Genomic DNA, 17,247 nt, shown 5'->3' on the forward strand with positions numbered 1-17,247 from the left:
ATCGCTAGGTCAGTGGTGTAACTTTAAGTCAGTGGTAAAACATAATAATCAGTGGTGTAACGTGTACATTTTTCTCCAAATAAAATTAACTGACAATGATTCATGTATATTTGAAAACACCAGTGCATTTACAATAATGTCTTTTTTATGCTCCATTAAAAGAAAAATCCAGTTGTGTTCTTTTTAATGCTCAAATTAAAAATTTGTTGAGTAACATCAAGACTTTGTCCCAAATGTTATGTTGGTCACTATGTAAATGTGTCAAATATTTTCTGTTATCTAATTCTAATAACTTTAAATGAAGTTTGTTGATATAAACTTTATGTCCATCATTTTAAAAGAATTATTTTATTTTATTTAAGAATTTTTTCCTATACTATATGCCTGTTACACCACTGACAAAATTTTCACAGTTCATTTAATTTTAGTCTAATTATCCACCAAATGGTAGATTCCAATGTTTGCAAATTTTTAGATGTTATACATTATTGTTTGTTAAATGTGTTTTTTGCAATCAAAGTAATTTTTTCACCAATAATTTTCTCATGTTTTACATATTTTAAAAGTCTGCATATTTTGATAATGACCCATCCAAGATATCTTCATTGAACAATTATCCCTTTTCACTCATAAAAGTTCACAGGAACGAAAACAAATTTCTTACGGAGATTTATTGCGAAATGTTTACATCTTTTCTCCATTCAGAAGTATTCGGGATACCTTGCGCAATTTTTCAACGTCATCATCCGGGCTTATTAATGGCTGATGCAATGCAAAATCCCCGTAGACTTGAAGCGGTAGAGGGGGCGTTTCAAAACAGGTAATCTGGACATTTTTCATATTAGTGGATGAACGTAGTTTGAGCACAAACTTAGGGTATTTATGATTATCGAAATATCAAGCAAAAAGTGATGGAAGCAAAAACTCGGGACAGAGAATATTTGTATTTGATATTAATTTTAACTGGGAATGAAGATTTTCAAAACACTCCATCTCCCAAATTATTTTTCCTTAGAAGGGATGTACATGTACGTATAATGTGGAATTTCATTGATCCGCCACACAAGAAAAATGCACAGCTCAAAAAATTAAAATTCAATTTAGAGAACTACGTCATCTTTATATGATCAATCTTATTAAAACTAAATCTAAATAGTTTCTCATTTAAAGATACTCAGCAAGGTTCAAATGAAACTGTATTGAAAATATCTTGAACACGAAGTTAGGGTAGAATGACAGACAGCACACATTTTTTTTTATTATTAACAAATGTCCTTATGCATTCCATGATTATATTTGATGCAATGAAAATATAACACAATTTGAAATATATTCAAATATTTTATTTAAAATCATACTGAGTTAATATCATAATGAAGTTAAAAAAAACCGTCCAATTTCTGAAGCATTAAAATACCCGGTTTTTATCCTCGTGCATCTCGTATATAGAAGTTTCAAATAATTTATTCAGTTTAACGGAATTATCAGTTAAAGCAATCTTTAATTGGTATTATTGCAATCCCTTGTTCTCCGTTTCTAGTGGACAGGTATCTTTACAATCCCAGATCTGATATTGGGATCAACCCCACAGAAAAAAATGGATTTCTTAAAAATCTGTAAATTTAAAAAAAAATCATCGGTTAGCATGATTTTTGTCCAATATTACATGCAATACAGCTACATATGTACATTAATGTTAGAATACAGAAAATATCTGTAATTTTAATAATTGTTCAAAGACTTCATCAACCACTTACCCACGTTTTGTAAAGTAGCAGAGCAAATTCAGGGAGATGGTAACCTGATTCTGAGTCGTCGCCGACGAGGAGCTCTAGGAGGTGGGGGGTCCACAGAGCTGCCCGGGTTCCGGGGGTTGATGATGAAGGGGGCGGGTGGTGGGGGTGGTGGCTGGGATGGTGGTGCGTTTGATTGTTCAGCCGCAGCTAAAGCAAAAAAAAAAATTCATTCTGCGGAAATCATTACAAATAATACATATGTAACCAACCTACCATAAAATGAAAATTAATTAAATATAAAAAGAACCAAAACCTAAATGATGACATAAATTGAAAGAGCTCATTATAATTACCCATGACTCTGGAGGACAAGTATCCATATTCACATTTCAGCGAATAAAATGCCAAATGACAAGTTACAATCATTTTTCTGTTTGCGTCGCGAAGAAATTGCTTGAGATCTATGTTACTATGACGTCACAATAGGAACAATGAATGTAACGTCATCACGTTTGTTAAATTTAGAGTATTTATTGAAAAATGAAAATTTCCGGTAAATGGCATTGCTTACTGTAAAAGCTTCACCCCCCCCCCCACCAACTTAACATAATTTGTTGCGCGAAAGCGCATCAGGGTAATCTCTACAGAAACAGCCACACTGAAATCTACACGCCCTGTATATAGATTGGTCGAAATCTACAGCAATTGAAACTGACAAGAAACTGACAGGACTGAAATCTACACGCCCCGTTTATCGGTTGGTCAAAACCTACAGCGACATAAGAAAAATCACAGACCGCACGAAATATTCAAGACGGTTTCAGACTCAAATTCCTATAGGAGAAGATTTGGCTGTTCCTTTTAGCTTACGTACTGATGTACTGTGTATTACAGTAATTAAGTGAATTTTACTTACTTTATGCAATCAATTTATTAACTTTTAAAAGGAAAGATGTAAATATAAATAAGAAAAAATAACTGTCTTTGATGATTCATGCGGGTTATGAAGGTAGCAATCATTGCAGTAAAAAATGTACATAACCCGCTAACGCGTTATTGTTAATTACGTTTAAATGATGCTGATATCTTTATTTGAATCGGAAATAATTAATTTGGGGAGATGTTCATCTAAAAACTTAAAAATCATATTAATGTTAGAAACGTATTTAAAAGAATATTTTATCATTCAAATTCGAAACTTAGAAAACAGATTGCATAATAGAGGACTAAAATAAGCATAGTCTGATGTCCAATACTATTATGTACTTATTTGCATAATAAAATATTAGTTAAGTTAATAGATATGCCTATTGAAGATATAAGTTTACTTAATAGTTCACTCTTTTATACAAATTGTCTATGCAAAATTATTACTTTTCGTTGAAAAAAACCCAAACCAAAATACACAGAAAATATTCGTTTATGGAAACATACGTCACAGTGAACAACCACATATTATATATATACAAGTTTATTTGAACAAATAAAACATAATTACAATTGTTGCCTAGCTCCCCACTGTCATTCATTCCCCTCGCACACACCTCTAATACAGCTTAACCAATGAACAAGCAGAGAACATCATCAGCGATACGTCATCACTTGTTGTGCATATGACGTATCGCTGATAAATTTACACATGAGGTTGTTCACGTGACTCCTATTTATGGAAACATACGTCACAGTGAACAACCACATATTATATATATACAAGTTTATTTGAACAAATAAAACATAATTACAATTGTTGCCTAATTACTGAGGAAAAAAAAATGACTGAAAGTTTGAAAGCGAATCTATTTCGCACAAAGAACAGATTCAGTATATTCACTAGGTGTTTGACTATGCACGTAGTGTTCAAAAAACACCTCTTGGTTCTTCCATCTACCAACCTTCCTGACAATCTCAGGATTCATATTTTGTGCAATAGCAGTTGTTGCCCCTGTGGGGCGGAAAGATTTTGCCGTGAACTCTTTAGTAGATAGCCCTGCCAAAACTATAGCCTCTTCGAGTATCCTAGATACCGTTGAGGAATCAATTGCATTGTAAGGGGATTTTAACGAAATGAACACAGGGCCTTCCTGACCCCTGTGTCCCCGCGTCCTTTCTATGTAATCATACAGCGTTTGCACAGGGTCAATTTTAACAGACTTGCTTTTTGGCAATAGTACTTCAAAGCCCTTTCGCAAAGCGTCATTTTTTATACCAAAAAATGTCACTTTCATACAATCTTTTTCAAATACAATGTTTTTCATGGTAAAATTTTGTTTGAGGGTATGACCCGAGATATCGTCGAAAAGTATATTATTTGGGGCAATATCCGAAGGTCTTAGCATTAGAGTTAGTGCTAAAAGTGTGATCGCTTTCAGCCTTAAATCTTTCACACTAAGCGTATCGTTTTCCGGCCACGTAGTAAAAAGTTCATTAAAATTTTCCACCGGCATAACTTTTGACCTTTTCATTGGACATTCTGTACCACTTTTGATGAGAGCTGTTATAAGTCGCTGTAATGACTCATCTTGTACAATGTTCTCTAAGCCTTTAGCCTTGTAAAGGTGACCAATGGCGGCGGATGCAGTGCGCAATATTGACTGGGGACGGTGAGACTTACTTGATATGACACAGAAAAAATTAGCAAGTGCAGCCGATTTCATTGGTGGAAAATTAATTTCATTTTCATGGCAATAATCATACAACTGTAAAAGAACGTTGTTGTACGAGCGCAACGTACCGCGAGCCCAAGACAGCTCGAACCTGTCTATTGCTCTAGGTGACCAGCCCAACCGCGTTAAGCGCGAACGCCAAATATCCCCCAGGCATAGATTTGCCATTTCGTATTTCGGCAAGGCTCCGGAACTACGCCCATGGACCGATAGATTTTTTACTTTTGGGGTAATTTCAGGGGTCGTGCAATCGACAGTTTTACTAATCTCTGATACCATGGTTGGGCTGGCCACTTTGGGGCTATAACTGTGGCTACCGCCCTCTGGGATTCTACTACATCTAGCACCCGCGGTATGAGACAAAATGGGGCATTTACGTAATTGTTCTCTTGCTGCCAGTTGTCTTGGCTGAGCGCATCGATACCCTCCGAGAGTGGTTCGTAGTAACGACTGTTGAACCGCGGGAGTTGTGTGTTGAGACAGTCTGCAAATCTGTCTATTGTGTGTGGGCCCCACATCCGGTTTATGTATGAAAAGAGTTTGGGGTGAAGCATCCAGTTGTGCTTGTCTGGTGTTCGCGACCAGTAGTCGGCTGCAAAATTTTTGCGACCTGCAATATGCGCGCATTGAATGGACATTCCATTGTCGAACGCTTCTGTCCAGATTGACGTGGCTATTTGTGAAAGTTTTGGACACGGCCCACCCTTGTGGTTTATGTATGCGATCGACGTAATGTTGTCCGACAGTATTTGAACGCTCTTGTTTTTCAGTATCGCCCGAAATGATATGATCGCCAATAAAATTGCCATCATTTCGCGGTAGTTTGATGATGCGCAAGACACGCGCGTGTTCCAGTCCCCTGAAGCTACTTTGCCGTTGCAAACAGCGCCCCATCCAAGGTGGGAGGCATCCGTAATAACTTGAATTTCTACTGGACGAGTACATAATTCTCGCGAATTCCAGTGACTCGCGGCAGTTAGCCACCACGTTAGCTCATTAACGACCTCCGCGCCGATCGCGAGCTTGGAATCCCAAGAATCTCGTTCACTTAATAAACGGTATATATTTCTCAGCAATAATTTTCCCGGCGTGACTGCCCACGCAGTTGATACACACTGACCGGCAATCTTAGCGAGCGAACGCGCCTTAATGTATTGTTCCTTTAATGCGCGACGTATGGCGCGTTTCAGTTTTGAAATGCGACAAGACTGAACTTTTACGATCAGCTTATTCTGTGCATTAGAAATAGTGTACCCAATATAGTTAATTTTTGTTGATGGGATTAATTGGGACTTTTCAAAATTTATTAAAAAACCTAAATCTTCTAATGTATGTAACAATTGGTCTTTAGCATCTACAATATACTTGTCGGATGCACCCAGCAAGAAATCGTCGACGTAAACTGTAACTCTAAGACCAATGCTTCTAAGATACTCTAACACTGGTCTGACTGTTTTTGCAAAAAAGTAAGGCGAAGAATTCAAGCCAAAAGGTAGTACTTTCCACCTGTAATAAACACCTGACCAACGAAATCCTAAATACTCTCTATCTAATGGATGGACAGGAATATGGTAAAACCCATCTTTAATATCTAAAGAAATGAATTTGTCATGAGGTTTTAAGATTGATGCAAGATCTCTCACATCCTCATTCTTATATCTAGGAGGTGAGCAAAATGAGTTTAAATTTCTCAAGTCAGTAATCAACCTATATTTACCATTTCGTTTTGGCACACAACCCAAAGGACTCACACAGTTAGGTTTTCTCTCACATACCTCTATGTAATCACATTCAATGAGTCTGTGAATTTCAGATTGTATAAACAATTGTTGTGCATTGGACAATGTATGATTTTGTAGTTCAAAGTTATCCGGCAATTCGTGGAAAGGCAACCTCACACCCTCCAATATCCACTGTTTAACAACATCCGATGTACCAATCTTATTCCAGTGTGAGATACTCTTCCTTAAAGTTGCCCTACACATTAAGAAGTAGATTGGATGTCAAGAACGTCCCTGTCCGACGAACCGTCGTCCGGTCTTCTTTTGGTAGGGAACTGTCGGCGCGAAAAACGATCGAACGTGTCCGGTCCGGTCCTATAACCTCCACGAGATCCACCCCTATAGTATCCACGATTGCTAAATCCACTATACTGTCTGGTTGGTGGTGGTTTGGCCGCCGCTGATAAGGAAGCCGCCGACCGTAACGTCTCCAAAGAACTGGCGTTAAGTCCGGAAGTGTTCTTTTGCAGTGCGCGAAAGAGTTTTGATGTCGTCGAGTCGAACTTGCTGTTGACTAAGATGGATGCGTATTCATCCTGTAGATACTGAATCTGAGCTTGGTTTATCAAAAAGAATTGTTCGAGTGTTTCCGAGGAAATTTTTGTCCCTGGCTCTATTGTAGAAAGTAGTTTTAAGGAAGTTTCTGCATATCTAGCACATTTTGTCAAAACGTGGTACACCGCTTGATCCGCGCGTTGGATCCCTTGACGTGATTCATTTAGCTTAAGTTCGGATGGAAGCTTTACTCTATTCAAAGTATCTTTTAATGTCTGAAACTCACCCTGGGTATCCGGGCCTATCCCAGCGGCACATACAAAAGTGGGACTGGGTTGTTCAGTGCAGCCAGTGATCTAGTGATCGGGGCACTGCCACGTGGCGGATCACGATCGTCCAAACTATCACATGTAATCGGCTCCCGAGCGAGCTCGTGTAATTCTTTGCGATAATTCTCTAATTTGCAATCGATTTTGTCTTCCAACACTTTAAATTCTTTCGAAATAACTTCCGAAAGGTCCGCTAATGTGAGATTTTCCTCTCCCATTGAAAATGGCGTCCTTGCTCGAGGAATGAACAAGCAGAGAACATCATCAGCGATACGTCATCACTTGTTGTGCATATGACGTATCGCTGATAAATTTACACATGAGGTTGTTCACGTGACTCCTAACTAAAAATATGTCGTAAAATTTTTTGGAAAGGTAAATAAGATAAAAGCCATGGCGGGATTCGAACTCATGACTTATAGATTCATTGCTAATGAACTAACCCATAGCGCCACGCTGTTTGGTAACAGCAATGGGAAAGAAAGCATTTTAAAATTATTTATCGGAAAAACGTCACAATATGAAGGTGTCCCACATCACAAATTGAATATTATAGGTATCGGAATTACTTTTCCCATGGTTTCATATAGTTTATCAAGAAATTGTTTCATTTTTTATATATACTCTGTCCCAAGAGTATCCTTGATTCACATTTTGCCTATTTACTCGATATTTATAAATACATCGGTGTTCAAATGATTTAAATTGCAAAATATGAAAAATTTCCAAGATTTCTCGGTTGAAATTCCCCCTTTAGCTTAACATCAGACTGAGCAACAAGAGTCTTAAATTAACTTTTATCCTGATAATTGACAAAACACGTGTCAATTTATTCGATACTGTACAATAGCTGTAAATTACATGCAAACAATACTCATATGCCACTTTCTTCAAATAGTAAAGTAAGATTAGAGTTATTTTTTAACTGAAAATAAACTTATTAATGTTATGAATGAATAGAATTTATAAATTCATCTGTATAACAAAACTAAAGTACTAAAGTTTAAATATATTTTATGGTAAATGCTAACATTGAAATTCAGTAGTCACAGAAAAAGGCCACTTTTGTTTGATTTGCATCACATTTAAACGATTGATGATGTTTACTTTAGATATTTGATTTTCTTTACATTGCCTTTGAAATACTCGCACACAAACAGATTGTCATCATTGTCCTCACATAAACCAAAAGGATCCTTCAGATCACAGTTATCAATGTAACGGAGAAACTGTCCATTCTGATCCAGAATGTGGATACAATGGTTGTCACTGTCTGCTGTCAGGATACGACTTTGGCTGTCTGATGTGATACCATAGGGTTTAAATGGTTTGTTCTTTGTAACTGAGGGATGACCGGTGTATCTCCATCTGAGTTTTCCGTCCTGATTAACCACCACTACTGCATCAGCATACCAGTCAGCTACACAGATGTCATGGTTTCTGTTCTCTGTGATATATTTAAGTTTATGACTCCCTGAGTAGAGAGGTTTACCTTCATCATCAAATTGAATTGTTTGTTTCACTGTAGATCCCGAGTAACGGACAACTTTGGATTGAGTTTCATCATCACTGTACATGGTAACCAGGAGATCACCAGTAGAGGTGACACACAGCTGACGAGGCACCCATTTCAGTAATCTAATCAACTCTTCTGTCTGTCCATTCTTTACTTTATACACTGTCCTTGTTGCCCCACTAGTATACAGTAGATCACCATTACTGTCTACAGCTATATCATCGGGGAATTTACCTGATTTGTTTTGGATTGTCTGGAGGAGTGAACCTTTACTGTTGAAGCATTTGATATTATTGGTCATTCCACTCGTCCATATCTTGTCTCCATTCAGACTTGTGACACTGCGTAGATATTCATGCCCAGTCTGTATTGTGGCAACAAGCTCGGGTTCATTCAGTAGTTCTCTAACTGAAGTGGTAGGTTGGTTCAGTGACAAGACATTTTCTTCTATAGCAGTGGATAATGGGGTGATCTCTCCAAACAAACTATACAGCTTCTTACGGTCTATTGGTTTTGGAATGAATGTTGGCAATGTAACCTTAACTTTGGGCGGAATCTTGCTGAACTCTCTGATCTTGGAGCTGTATTCGATAGTTGAAGATACTTCAGTGGATTTCTCGATTTTCCGTATGGCTTGTAAAGTTTGTTTTATTAGGGACTGTATCTGTTTGATTTCATCCAAATGTTTTTGAAGAATGTCTTTATGTTTCACTTTTATCTCGCCTATTTCGGTTTTCATTTTGTTGATGATGATGTCGATTTCTCTGTGCCATTGCTCTCCTTGTTTAGACATTGTTGTTGTAATTTTCTCATATCCTCCATCCAGGTTGGCAAGCTGATTTTCCAAGTCACGTGCAATTTCTTCATACGTAGGGAAAATATGATTTTCTAATTCTTTTGCATCTTTTTTAATATCATCTTTCTTTGTCTTGAAAACTTCTGTAACTTCTACAAATTTATGTCTTCCATGTTGTTCAGATGCCATGCAGGAAGAACAAACAAAAATGTTGTTGCAATCCTTGCACTGAAATTCACAATTTTTGTGTGTATGTGTTCCACATTTAGGATAGATGAGGGTTGACCTTCGTTCCTGGAATGGGACTATTTTATGTCTGTCATACCCATCTGAGATGTGTTTGCCTATACATGACATGCATAGGTTGAAATGACAAATGTCACAGTAGCTGTGAACTTTGGCGGTCTCACAATGGTCACATCGGGGTACATCCTGGGCACTTAGATGAGGATCCATGGTTGTTCAATCACTAAAAACAAATTTGAAATTATTTAATACTTATATATTTTTATTTTTAATGAAAAAAAATAAAAGTTTTTAATGTGTTCTTAATATTTATAATTTAAGTCAGACAGTGAAGATTCTTTTTTTCATAAAACATTATTTGAATTTAAATTTCTTTATAAAATTCACCTAAAGGACTAAATCACCAAACCACCCCCCCCCATCCCGTTCAAGTTTGATTAGCCTACAGCACATATTGATACAAAATCACTGGACAGTTTTCTAAACTTTATTAACCATTGTAAAATAACCCAAGCTGATATGGTTGTGTATGATTACCTATTGTGTATTGCGTTGAATATATTCAAAACGAAAGTAAGTTTTAAAATTTCTATTCATAATGTAGATCTAATTAGAATTATATGTTTTATGACCATAGCTATAGCAACTTAATGTTAGCTACGTGAATATTCAATTAGAGATAAGAATATACAAACCTTGTTAAAAAGAAATTACAAAGTCTTTAACTTTCTGGTATGCGTGCCCCAAACATGGCTGTTCCTATTGTGACCACCTGCAATGATCAGGAAAAAAATATACGCGAGTTACTCCCCGTACATTGCTATCGGCGTTGCCTGAGGAGGCGTGTTCGGCAGAGCGAGTCGCCAAAATCCCTCATACCCGCAACACAATGGCGAGCGCTCGCAAGCACTCGATCTGCTGAACTAGCCTCAAACTGGAATCCTTTACTAGATCTTGAACTTAGGTCGGAATCTATTAAATAAAATATGGAAAAAGCAAATGAAGATGTGACAGTGTAATAGACATTAGTGTTTTGTGAAGGTGAACTTGACTGTGCAATATCCTGTTTCGTGAAAATTTGACAGTGCAAAAGTGTATTGCATAAAGATGTGTCAGTTCTGTAGCGCGTGTGTGAGGATAAAATAGTGCCACAGTATGTTAACTCTTTGTAGATGTTGACAGTGTGGTGGCTTATATTGTACTGAAGGCGTGACAGTGTGATGACATGCTGTGTAAAGATGTGACAGAGTGATTGCAAGTTAAGTGAAGGCATGACAGTGTGATAGTGTCTTGATTGAAAATGCGACAATGCGACACTGTAATCGCATGCACTGGCGTCGGAGGCAAATTGAAAATGGGGGGGGGGGGGGGGCTAGACTAATCCTCAGAAATATTGAGGAAAAAAACTAATCATAGAAATCCATATCCGGGGGGGGGGGGTTGAGGAGTATACCTACTAAAAAAAAACTTACATCTTACGTCCCAATTTTTTTCCCCCAAATCATGAAATTCCTAATCCGGGGGGGGGGGGGGGTATGCCTATCACTCCAGCTTCTCAGTCTTTCAAGTCTTTCAAGGTAAATTTAGAAACAATTATCTTTGCGGCGAGAAAAAGTGGGGGGGGGGGCTGAACCCTCTATGATGTCCCTTATGGTTAGGTCTAACTTTGCAATAAAAGTGGGGGGGGGGGGGCTAAGCCCTCCCCCCTAGCCCCCCCGGTTCCGACGCCTATGGCATGTTGTATGAAAGTATGACAGCGCAACAGCGTTTGCAGTGGTTGTTCATGCAATGACCTGACCCGGACCCGAACATCATAGGGCTTTAGATCTTGAAATATTCTCGAAAAAAAATTTAGATATTCTAATTCATTTATAATTGTCAGATTGTTATGGTGTTCCGATGGGGCCACTTCGACCTTCGCACTTTCGTCTTTAGGTCGAGGATGCGAGAGTGCGAAGTTGCGAAGGCGAAAGTGCGAGGGCGAAGGAGCGAAAGTGCGAAGATGCGACAGCGAAGCGCAAAGATGCGATGGCGAAAGTGCGAAGGTGCGAAAGGCGAAGGAGCGATATTACTATCGCTCCTTCGCCTTCGCAACTTCGCACTTTCGCCTTTTTTGATAGCATTCCGAAAGTCTCGGTAGATTACATAGAATTTGATGCAGGCACCGTACTTGCAGAGGTTTTCCGACTAATCCATGATATTATTGGTACGCATGCGCTAGGCCATTGTGCTTACTATGACTGTTTATAAATATTTTAATGTGTATATGTGACATATATGTTTACCAGTGCTGGCTATGCCTAATCATTATATACTCCATGCCACATAAAATGTAATGTCCGCCATAATATATACATATGCACTTCCAGATTCCTCGCAGCACAGTTAATTAAGGCTGTTAATAAACTTCGTTCAGACAAAAAGTACGGGAAATGTGCATTATGACATCACAGTATATTACAAACCCCGAAAATACTTTTAAATAATCTATTTATTAGCAAAATTAATTTATACTTATCTTTTAATTGAAAACAACTAATGTTATTACTTACAATTTTGATGTCCGTTATATCGTACACACTGAAAAATAAGCGAGATTTCGTTCTCGCTGTACTACAAAATATGACGTCATATGCTTCAAAATGACGCATTAAGTTAAGTCATTGAAGGCTATCATGCAGTTTTATAGCGAAGAAAAATAAATGTCATAGATTAACGTAAAATGATAAATGGATATTTTGTTTAACATTGTTTTTAGTAGAATGCTACCTATATAGTCTTATTTTCATTTTGTTAAAAGTGTGCATCGTATAAAGAAGCCACCTCGGTTTTGTATAAAATATCGTATATCTAAAATCTGAGTACCTAAATAAATCACTTAATTGCAAGGGCATACACCTACCTGATCCTGACAAACTTTTACGTGTGAATTTGAAATATTCTATGTAACTTAAAAACTTCTACGATCTTTGAAAAATCTTACAAATTATTTATTTTTTAATGAAATTAACCCTGTGACCTTCAAAATTATTCAACATATGCATTATAAATAATTATTACGGTTTCTACAAACAAATATTCTTATCTTATAAAGTTCGCACCGTTTTTCAAAATCTACGATATAACATCAAGTTATTTTATAATTCAGTTGTGAATTTTAACATGATTATGCCCTTGCAATATTGAATTTTTTAATTAACCTCAAAACCAAAAATTATACATCTGCTTGTACCATGCTACTGCCATCTCACGTGACCTCTATGAACATGAAATATTTTACTGTTATATATATATTTTTTAAATATATATTTCATTTGACTAACTGTTATTAATTTTAAAAAGGACATGCCAGTTGAACTAAAGTATACGTGTTTTCATCACATATATTGACCGCCTTAACTGTACTGCGCTGTCACTTTCCATTGTTTGTTTACCGTGGATCAAACACAGTTCATTATGCGACACTCCTTGCTCATGCATGGATCTAGAGGGGGACCCCCCCCCCCCCCCCCGGAAAATTCAATTTTAATAACTTCACGCATGCAGTAAAAGGGGAGAGAGGGTCCAGATCCCACCCACCCCCCGGAAAATTAAATTATATTAATTATATATAATAAAATCTCCAAAATATGTCTAGGAAACCCCCCCCCCCCTCGACAAATATAATTATCCATCGACACCCCCCCCCCCCCCCCCCGAAAAAGTTATGGATCTACGCAGGCTGTTGCAAATAAATTTTAAAAAGTTTATCGTCTCCTTCAGATGTCCTTTTATACAGTTGAAATTGTCTTTAAACGATAGAGAGCTCCACAATTATAAAATGGCGAAGGCGATAGCGCAAAGGCGAGAGTGCGAAGTTGCGATGGCGAAGGAGCGATAGTAGTATCGCTTCTTCGCCTTCGCACCTTCTCACTTTCGCCTTCGCATCTTCGCGCTTCGCCGTTGCATCTTTCTCCGTTGCACCTTTGCACTTTCGCCTTCGCAACTTCGCACTCTCGCACCTCGACCTAAAGGCGAAAGTGCGAAGGTCGAAGTGGCCCCATCGGAACACCATAGTTTATAGATGGAATTTTGGCCAGTGCTCTACTTCACTGATCTAAATAAGATACAAATTCTGTTACATAGGGTGTCATACTTGATTTAAAAAATACAATGATACTCCCCGTATATTGATGTACTGATATACTACATGTAGTAAAATAAATTACAGATTTTCACAATCCGTCCAGTGAAGCAATGTTGGCAGAGCAGTATGGGCCCCAGTGTACGCAACCCCTTGTTTTTTTGTTGTTCAGATAACCTGTCAAAGTGCAACACATCGGTATGTTATTGTTGTCGATAAAAATGTTTCGTGTCGTTTTTGTTAAAAAAAAAATCTACTTGTCCTTTTTTTCCCCGTGAGATGGAAACTAGAAATAACATGTTAGAAGTAAATGATATTTTTAGATAGTCTATCGGTAATTAGTTTACTGTGTCCCAGGTTCTTATTTATGGTTTTTCTAATTCTTATACACAAATACATGCATAAACAAATAAAGTTGTAAAATTATTTTTACAATCATTATGAATTCATTAATGGGAATTTAGATTGAAAACACTGACACCTTTGATTCATTAAGAACTTTTCGGAGCACCAATGACACTTTTTTTAACGTTATCTCTCCAGTATTTTGTATGATGTTTGCAATGTAAATCCCGCTGATAATACAAATTCTACCAGACGAGATAGAGAAACAGTTTTCCAAAAAGTAGTTTTTGGGGGATGGGAGTTGTCGTAACGTATGAAAAAAAAATCGACATTTAATTATAAAAATCGAATTTATTCATCAAATGAATGACGGAAAGTAGAACCTAGAATGAAGTATAGGTCAATAAAAAAGTTTGCCTTTTCTTCTTTCAGATGAGCGAAGACTGCTTGACCGTAAATGTGTACACGCCATTAGGGGCCAATAACAAACTTTAACAAACCAAGCACAGCCATCGGTACTCTGTGCTCGTATGAATACATGGGGGGGGGATATTACCAGGCGTTCATCGCCGGAAGTCCTTTCTACAATGGACTAGCAATCGCTTCAGCAGTTCAGATTATTCTTATTTTAAACTATCGGCTAAGTATTGTTTAAGTACTCATGGAGGCGTTGAAAAAGAATTTATTTCCAAATTTCTTATTTGCACGTACATGTACATGTACATGTATATCACAAGATTTTAAAGGGTGAGGGGTATGAAACATTAACATTGACAATTTATAATACATTCTTTAAGTTGGAACAAAAATATATTTTTTACATGGTATATCATATGCAACGTCATATGTATTTATTATAATAATTTATCATTTTCATATTTCAGGTGTCCTTGGGTTTCTCAAAATCCTAGAGGTAGAAACAACTGGGAACTACGGTTTCTACGACCAACGGCTTGCATTACAGTGCAGGTTCAAGACAATATCCAGTTCTTTGTTGGTAGCCCAAATAAGGTAACCCTAACTTAGTAAGCTGAAGAAATTTATGTTTGAGCTACATTTATTAGAATATTAACTTGCTGCAAAAAATAAAAAGCTGCTATTGCACAGTATAATTTCACAACGCAAGTTTCCGACATTGAACTCATCTTACTTTACATTAACTGTTATATAACTGTTATTATAACAATTTTAATGAATTCCGTACGGTGACTGTGGGTGGCGCACACGCCACACTATGTACCATATGATGACAACTGGGTCAAAATCTCTCTTCCGTCGAGCTATTGCTTTTCATATCCGGGTTTGGAAGTCCCCACTGCTACTGTTGCAAACAAAAAAGCAGGTTATTGACTTAACAGTCTAAACTGCAATGCAGTGCGAGTAATTGTAATTTCTCGCGTTCGGTAGTAATACGGGAAAATGTTGTATTTACGGAGCGGTGCATTATGGAAGGGTCTTTTAGTAGCCAATAGAATTGCAGAGTGGAACAGGTATTAGACAGGTGTTATTCAGGTAATCATTTCTATCATTTTATCTCCTTTTTTCCCTGTCCTGATGCATTGTGTAAAAGAGATTTCTGTTATGTTTCTAATATTTATTTCTGATGAATATTTCATATAGTTTTATATGCTAAACCATCGTGATGTCTTTCTGTAAGTTTGGCTATATAAATATATATATGACAATATTTAATAAATATACGACGTCCAGCGACCACGGCTTGCTGTCAGGCATTTTGATGTGTTTGTTTTATAATGTGAAGATAATACAAAGAAATACACAGGCATGTAGCATTGTTTTTGAAAGTGGGGGACCAGAATCATAAAAAAAAATTGACAAGCCAAAATAGAAAAGGAAAAACCGTTACTTTCCTAAATCCTGAAAATCCTAATCCGTGGAGGGGGGGGGGGGGGCTACTGTACCTTTAACTTCAATGTTTATTTCCTTATTTTCAATTCAATATTTTACATCGTTCCAAATAAGCGGGGAGGGGGGGGGGGCAGGTCCATGTTAATTCATTTTTTTTGTATGTAAATTTAAGAAAAATCTTTTGCTGAGCAAGACCCCCTCCTCCCATCCCCCTCCCCTCTGATGCTACGTGCATGATAGGTACGAGATAGTGATTATTACTACATAAAATAAGTCATACAAACGAGATAAATATGTCGTACGTATTTGTGTCGTTATATTATGAGATAATAATGAGGAAAAGCATTTCAACGACTGCGTGTGACAAGGGGGATCACCTTATTTTTTACGTATTAAGTCCTAATTTCTGTATACCGTGTAATTCTACAAGTTGTTAAAAAAGTCAAGAATCAAACGTACAAGTAGGTGAAAACGTGTAGCATTTTTGATAAAACTATTATAGACTAAGTGTACATCAGACGTAGTGTAATGTAAAGCAGATAAATTAAGGACGACTATGCCTTTGGTTTCATCAAATTCATAAAATTATTTCATAAACAATGAGAAGTATATTGAACGTGTTGAGAATGTTGCAGAATCAAATTATTTTACATGCAGATACGCTTACAGTTATATAAACGGGATACTAAGTCGTACATGTAATAACACAATGTGGTCATTTATTTGGGTGGTTTGTTTGGGTGTCCAGTGGAGCAGGGCCGTCTACTCTCATCGACTGTCTGACAAGACTCTTCCACAAATGAGAGATTTCGACCCCCGACAACCCGAGAAATTCTTCATTGAGATAGTTTCCAGAGGAAAGTTCCGTTTTTCTCTACAGCGATAGAAATTTGACGCAAAGACAATAAGATATAGAACAGGCAACAAATATTTTTTGAAATGCGAACGAATGATCATTTATGAATTGCGATATGGTGAAACCGAAGGGCAACCCAGGCGGTGCTTAGTGTGGAAAAAAAATAGTGGCGGATAAAGGTAAAGAATATTTCACACTGAGTAACTATGTAGAAAGTTTTATACATCGAATTCACGTATTATTCCAACGTGTCTTCGAGGAAAATAACGACATATGTTTAATTCGGGAAAAATTCGACATACTTTGATTATAATACTACCGGTAATACCTGTAATGAAAATTATTTTCTTTAAATATTCATACAATCTTTTTTGTTTTATATTGGCGCTTTTCTCATACAGGAAGTCTATTAACTATACACAACAGTGATATTGTCAATAGTTAATAGATCTCCTGTATGAAACAAGCGCCTGAGACCTCATTCCATTATTA

General features: G+C 37.1%; 2 protein-coding genes and 1 pseudogene across 2 annotated transcripts in view; 1 reads left to right on the forward strand and 2 right to left on the reverse strand.

Annotated features, from left to right (window-relative positions):
- The window catches only part of LOC128160327 (uncharacterized), a 52,217-nt gene extending 41,863 nt beyond the window's left edge, over positions 1 to 10,354 (reverse strand). Inside the window, exon 1 of the mRNA XM_052823629.1 lies at positions 10,258 to 10,354. The gene's annotated coding sequence lies outside the window, so the exon portion shown is untranslated. The remainder of the gene's footprint in view (positions 1 to 10,257) is intronic.
- LOC128160910 (acetylcholinesterase-1-like) overlaps positions 1 to 16,785 on the forward strand; it is a 128,465-nt pseudogene extending 111,680 nt beyond the window's left edge.
- Positions 7,809 to 9,772, reverse strand: LOC128160335 (uncharacterized). The gene has a single exon (XM_052823639.1). It carries the CDS (start codon positions 9,770 to 9,772, stop codon positions 8,108 to 8,110), a length of 1,665 nt encoding a protein of 554 aa, XP_052679599.1. The 3' UTR covers positions 7,809 to 8,107.
- Positions 16,786 to 17,247: the final 462 nt, after the last annotated feature.

Source organism: Crassostrea angulata, chromosome 8 (assembly GCF_025612915.1).
Source record: "Crassostrea angulata isolate pt1a10 chromosome 8, ASM2561291v2, whole genome shotgun sequence".
Taxonomy (NCBI): domain Eukaryota; kingdom Metazoa; phylum Mollusca; class Bivalvia; order Ostreida; family Ostreidae; genus Magallana; species Magallana angulata.

Coding starts and splice junctions, on each gene's coding strand:
- LOC128160335 (XM_052823639.1), bottom strand. CDS start 9,772: ATGGATCCTCATCTAAGTGCCCAGGATGTACCCCGATGTGACCATTGT.